Source organism: Curcuma longa, unplaced genomic scaffold (genome assembly GCF_044706935.1).
Source record: "Curcuma longa cultivar G26 ecotype Majalengka, Jawa Barat unplaced genomic scaffold, ITB_CL_G26_1.1 contig_18350, whole genome shotgun sequence".
Classification (NCBI taxonomy): Eukaryota; Viridiplantae; Streptophyta; class Magnoliopsida; order Zingiberales; family Zingiberaceae; genus Curcuma; species Curcuma longa.
In genome coordinates this window covers 1-6,389 of record NW_027430796.1, presented here as the reverse complement: position 1 = coordinate 6,389, position 6,389 = coordinate 1, and the positions used below count along the sequence as shown (strand labels likewise).

General features: G+C 35.0%; 1 protein-coding gene across 4 annotated transcripts; it reads left to right on the top strand.

The window, feature by feature from the left end:
* The first annotated feature begins 280 nt into the window (after positions 1-280).
* On the top strand, positions 281-5,417 carry LOC141816825 (vesicle transport v-SNARE 11-like). Of its 4 annotated transcripts, none has more exons than XM_074704552.1 (7): positions 281-387; positions 466-516; positions 596-720; positions 802-860; positions 943-1,131; positions 2,850-3,020; positions 5,129-5,417. In XM_074704552.1, the coding sequence occupies exons 3-7, from the start codon at positions 627-629 to the stop codon at positions 5,279-5,281; spliced, it is 666 nt and encodes a 221-aa protein (XP_074560653.1). In that variant the 5' UTR covers positions 281-387; positions 466-516; positions 596-626; the 3' UTR covers positions 5,282-5,417. The 4 variants fall into 4 exon arrangements, with proteins under 4 accessions (XP_074560653.1, XP_074560655.1, XP_074560656.1 ...); XM_074704554.1 differs by having other exon boundaries at positions 296-387; positions 466-503; XM_074704553.1 differs by having other exon boundaries at positions 331-387; positions 475-516.
* The last annotated feature ends 972 nt before the right edge of the window (positions 5,418-6,389 follow it).

Below are 6,389 nucleotides of genomic sequence, written 5' to 3'. Positions count from 1 at the left end.
TAAAGACATGATCTCCTAGATATCATTGTCTCGTCCCTTGATCTTGTAACGAACGATCAGGATCGTCATGATACGACGACTGACGACCCACTCTTCCTCCGTTTTCTTCTCGATTTGAACTGCGGTTAGCTTAACCATGGTTAGCTGGCGGGTGCTGCGTCATTTCTCCTTCGATCATAATTGAACGGTAGTGATGATCGAGTGGGACCGCGCCGCCGCTGATAGACGGAGGATCATCGATTCCTTACTCGTTTCTTCTACTTCGCCCTTGCTGAATAAATGAAAATTTAATAGACGCCTTCGTCAATTCCTTTTCCTCCCCCTTTTATCGTTCTCGATTTCTCCTCAAATCCGTTTGCTTTGCTGTTTTCTGCAGGAATTAGTAAGGTACGATTCGAGACCTGTAGCAGTTTTCGTGATTTTTATTGTTTATTTAATTTATTTTGTTCTCTATTATGTTTCAAGCTTGCTTAGGAGCGATCAGTTTGCTGAGGATTGTTTTGGTAGAAGATCAAGGTTTGTTTTCAGACTTTTTTGTTTCTTACGCTGGATTTAGTGTCTGCAAAGAGGATCGCTAATTTGGTTTTAAGTTTAGGAATTGAATCGTGAAATAGCCAAATTTCACGATGAGCGAAGTTTTTGAAGGCTACGAGCGACAATACTGCGACATATCGGCAGGTATCTCGCAGAAGTTGACATCTACTGCACTTCTCAGTGGAGGTGGGATGTACGGACCATTTATGTAATCGAGAGTTATTAGTTCATGCTTCTTTGCTGATATTATCTGTCTTCTTGTCGTAGAACAAAAGAATCAAAAGGTATCAGAAATAAAAATTGGTTTGGATGATGCTGAGTCCCTGGTAAGATACGTTTCGTCCTTCTACTGGATTTCTAGGTTTGCCCTTTCTAGTGTCGAAATGCTCTGGACGTCTTGGTTTGCAGATTCGCAAGATGGACCTTGAGGCTAGAAGTCTGCAGCCTAGCGTCAAAGCTGGATTATTGGTGAAGCTGAGGGAATACAAGTCGGACCTGAACAATCTGAAAAGTGAACTTAAAAAGATTACTACTGTGAACTCTAATCAAGCAGCAAGAGAGGAGCTGCTGGAATCAGGAATGGCTGATACACTTGCGGTACTAGCTCTTTGCTTTTGCTTGATGCTTATTGTTTTACAAGGCAGGCTTGTGTGCATTTTCAGAAATTATTTGTTCTGATTGCTAGTTGATTTATGTGGTTGAATGCTTCTGATTGTTACTTCATTAAGCCCATAATTTTATACCAATATATATATATATATATATTTTTCTGTACTGTAATTGTAAGTTCAACCAAAACATTGTGTTTTGCTGGCTGCTTATGTGTGTCCTGGACTCGTATGTTTCCTTGATGGTGTTATAATTTGTATGTAAATTCAATTAGCAAGGTTTGCCATGCCTAATTTTTTCCCCCTATAAGCTCCTTTACTGGGTTACTCTCTTCATGGAAAGTAGCATGTTTAGTTCTGTTTAGCAAGAATATTGAATAACCAAGGTGGTATTCTCAGACATTGTGAACTACCCTCATGGAAGTGTAGTTGATATTCAAAGGAAGAGCGATTTTGTTTATCAGTTTTGTACTTTCCATTTGTTTATGAAATGATAAAAACCCATTGTGCTTAAGTGTTCTGATATGACCTTACCCTCTTAATATGGCTTAAATTTAAAAAATGAGAAAAGATGATGTAAGCAATGCAGAAAGAGGAGTTCGAGCCAGCTAGCTCAGATGGTTAGTCACTCGATTGTAGGATGTGGTTTCAAGTCTTTTTGTAGGCACCTGATTTGCATTTGTTGGTTCTTTTGGATGCACATGTTTTGAAACAAAAAAGAAAGAGAAGGAATCATGGCATACAATGTAAAAGTTTTAAAACAAGACGAGAAAAATTGTCTCATGAATGTTCCAATATAACTATTTCAAAATGTACACGTATTCACCAGAAGTTGAATATTCAAATGATCAAATATTGTACATCATTTGTGTTTGAGCTTGCCATGTTTGTGTCTAGATTAAGCATGAATATGTGACCATATGTTAACTAAAACCCGTTGTGCAACAAACTAATATTTTATCTCTTTCCACAATGGTTAATAACTTGGTTTGAAATAATCAGTCTCACTTTTCTTTTCATTGTTTGCTGATCTTGTCTTGTGCTTTATAGAGAGCATCAGTTCACATTTAAAGGTGTGGGCAATGCAGAAAGATCATATTAATTTCAAATCTGTTAACAGAAATACGTTTATACATTAAAATCATGATTTAATTAAATATTTCCAAAATCTCTTTTTTTTTTTGGTTACTTTTGTGCATTTTATGCCTTCAATCATTTTAACTTGAACACCAATGTTGTTTTCTCTTGGTTGATAAATTTCAGTTAACAAGGCAAAAAAAATTGTGTTTTTACTGAAATAATAATCAGTTGTGTGCTGCAGTTTGCAAACCCACATTGGAAGAGAGAAAGGAGTATAGGAACATGGTAAATTTTGTTAGTAATGAATGCATCAAACAATGTTATACAACCTCTCATATAGGCTTTTAGAACAACTCCATATTCTAATAATTCAAGCAAAATTGACTGAGTTTAGTTGTGACAGTAAATACAATTATGTTTGCAACACTTAAGACTATTGGTGATACTTTTTTTTCTCAATAATATCAGCAAAGTGAACCTGTCTTTTTAACCTAAACTATTGTTTTTTTTTTTTGGTTGAGTTATTGGAGATTTTTGTTCATCCATTCTGTGATTCCATCGCATGATTATTAACTTGTCCTTTCTGATAGTTTCTATGCGCATCTCATGGGGAAGGTTATTTTATAGGTCTCTGCTGATCAAAGAGGAAGATTGGCTTTGTCAACAGAGAGATTGAATCAATCTACAGAAAGAATATATGAAAGCAGAAGAACAATGTTGGAAACAGAAGAACTCGGTGTTTCAATTTTGCAAGACCTACATCAACAACGTCAATCTCTGTTGCATGCTCACAACACAGTATGTTCTCATTCTGATAATCCTTGCATTTTCTATGATAGCCCAAAAAGTGAATTACTTTGATAAACAACAGATTGACACTGCAAAATCTAGACATTCTTCTTGCAAGTGAAGATGCTTGACGATTTCACTGCGCTTTGTGAGCATCTTTAAATCCACTTTGCAAGGAAGATTGGATGGCCCATCAAAAAGAACTTGAGATTTGGATTGCCAGAGGCATTCAATGCACGGTTTTATAGTCTCACATGACTATGTTAAGAGGCTGCTCCTAAGTGACATCATTGATCAAACTCAAACTTATTCCTATTGCCGTGTCTACTTTAGGAGAGGGAGAGGAGCGAGGAAAGGAACAACAATGAGGAAGGGAAGGGGACGAAAGGGAGAGGTGAATCTTCCTTTGTTATTTCTGCTTGAAAAGAGAGGAAAGAAGAGAGAATGAAAGGGGGAAATGACAAAACTAATACTGATATTGTTATTCCCAAGACTTTTATAGTATAAATAATCTTTTCAATCTTTTTCCTCTCTTCTCCTCTTCCACCACTTTTGAAAGGAATTGAAAGTGAGAAAAGATACTCCATAATGTTACTTTCATTTCTTGTCTGTTGTTGTTCAACCAAACTAGGCAAAAGAAGTGACTCTTTTTCCTCTTCCTTTCCCTCTATTTGATCTCTTTTCCTCTCAAGTGGACACAACTTAAATGGTGGTTGCAGGTGCTAGAGTTACTCCCCTCAGCAACTACTCGTTGGTCCTTGGCCTCCCCTTTTGTCAACCTCGGGTTAGAATTATCTCCAGTCAGAATACTGTCTCCATCTTTGGTTATCAGATAAGGGGAGATTGGATGCCCATTTCCTTCTGCATAGACTAATAAACCTCACATGAGAGACTATGAATAGACCAATAGACCTGACATCATTGACTATGCAGCATCTTTCAACTTTTTCTTCCTCTACTTATTTACAAATCCCACTCCACCCCATCTTACCTTGATTTTCTGTATAAAGTCTCATAAAAACATATATTTTTATCATTTATCTTATGTGTTGTGTATATATAATGTTGTACTTCTCTGACTCTGGGCGGCACAAGAAGCAAGGTGGGGATGAATATAAGATTGTTCTCCACAATATAATCCACCTTGCTCTATTTCATTCCCACTTGAGAAGAACCTTCACTTAGACACCTTAACCCATAGCATAGTATTCCAATCAACCACACCATTGTTTCTCTTCACTTCCATGACCTAGATAAGTGGCACAAACTCTTTCCATTAATAATGAAACACAACAACAAACTCCTTTGCATTGAAGAAATATTGTGCATCAGTGATGGGAGTGTGAACCTTAGTCTTCAGATGCAAAACATTCACCCTGAAGTGAAGATAGTTGGGTGGATAATTCTTTAGAAGAAGGTTGCCACTAAGGATTTTTGGTGCTGTCTTAACATTATACCCTGGAACTTCTGCTCACGTCTTCAATGTTGTTGTCTAATGTCCCTCAAGATGTTGCTAATTCTTGGCCTCCCTTTCTCAAAAGAAACTACAAGCAGACCTCTGAAAGTATATGCCTTAACTAGATGCTGTCCAAATTTAATAAATAAATAAATAAAACAATTGACGAAGATAATGCTAATGACTATTTCAATGAGCGATGGCATTTAAAAATCTTGATTTTGTCAGTAGAGTGAGAGTTGGTGTTGCTCCCTTGTCCATAGATACGCTGCCCTCTTAAGTTGACACACAATTGGCTCTAAACAAATTGTTTGCATAGTTGACATAATGGAAATATTCACTAGGGAAAACATTAGCAAGTTATATTATTGTTACTTCTGACTTTGAAGTATGACATCTTAATCACCAATTTTACCCAACATCTAAAGCTTATAAAAAATATGGCTATGACTGCATTCAATTTTTGTTACTTGGAATAATAAACGCATGCTGTTTTAAAATAATAGTAGTTGTGTGTGTGTGTGTGTGTGTGTGTGTGTGTGTGTGTGTTCGTTTTTCTCATCTCATCCCTCATGGTCCTCTAAGAGCTTGAAATTCGTCATGGATTGCTTATCACATTTGACATGGCACTTGTTTTCCTCTAAATTGAATTGGTTTGCAGCTTCACGGCGTGGATGATAATATTGGCAAGAGTAGAAAGATCCTGGCAGTCATGATAAAAAGAATGGACAGAAACAAATGGATAGTTGGCTGCATCATTATTGCTCTGGTTTTGGCAATTCTACTCATTCTGTATTTTAAGCTCACCCACTAAGAACTGCTAAGAAGACTTCATCACATCGTTCGGCAGCATATTCATGTCTTGCTCATATGCTCTTGTATCTGAATCATCACTTCATACATGTACATTGATATTGATGGATATATATACTGTGTTAGTTTTCTGTTAATTTGCTGTTTATTCGGCGTGGAAGTTATTAGATTTGACGACGAAACTATTTTGTTCTTCTCAGTTTCAGATCGATATCAAATAGATATGCTGGTAAGGATCTCCCAAGTCGTAGCCTTCTACAAAACCAGAGCCAGATTCAGATAGCACACGGTCAAAGCCTAAAAACAACAATCTTTTTAATGAATAAGGTACGATGAAAGCCTGGAGCAAACTTTAATGGCTTACCAAGTTTCATGTTTCAAGTTGATTGCCTAATTGCCTGTAGCAATTTCAATGGGAAACTATTGGATAGCCGTGAGCAACCAAAATTTCAGTCTAACCTAAATTACTGATCCAAACGAATTAATTTAAAATTTTTATTTGGTTAATTTGAAAGTTTATTTTTTTGAAATATTAATTATTTTAGTTAAATCAATTTGATTTTAGTTATGAATTTTAAAACTCTGTGGAACCGATTAATTTTTTATTAAACTCATTGAATTTTTATTGAAAAATTCTATTATTTTTTATAAAAAATCTGCTCTATTAAGTTTTTTTTTTAAAATTTTTTATCCATTTGATTTATTCAACTTTAATTGTAAAAATTGATTGGTTCCGTTGATCGAAATTTTTTTGTAAGTTAGATTTGAGTTTGGGCGATTTGATCTTAATAAATTTGGTTTGAGCGGTTCGATTTTAATCTAATATTAACCCTACCATTTTACTTGTTTATGATTCTTAAAATTAGAAGGGAATAAAAATTCAATTAATTCAAATTAATCTATCAAATCTATTGAATTTAAAAGTTTGATTTGATTATTTTAAAATTTTTATTTTTTTAATATCAATTATTTTAAATAATTCAGTTTTATTTTGATTTAAACCTCTTGATTTGATTAAATCGAATAAATCTATATTATATGGTGTTAATTTTCAAAACACTACTGTTTGTATTTTTAAAAACAATAGAGATCAGTTTTGGCATTTTTTA

What these genes read in the sequence shown, in the direction of transcription:
- LOC141816825 (XM_074704552.1), top strand. Translation starts at nt 627, where the DNA reads ATGAGCGAAGTTTTTGAAGGCTACGAGCGACAATACTGCGACATATCG. An exon ending in GAATGGCTGATACACTTGCG is followed by an intron (nt 1,132 to 2,849) that starts GTACTAGCTCTT and finishes GTTATTTTATAG; the next exon opens with GTCTCTGCTGATCAAAGAGG. An exon ending in TGTTGCATGCTCACAACACA is followed by an intron (nt 3,021 to 5,128) that starts GTATGTTCTCAT and finishes ATTGGTTTGCAG; the next exon opens with CTTCACGGCGTGGATGATAA.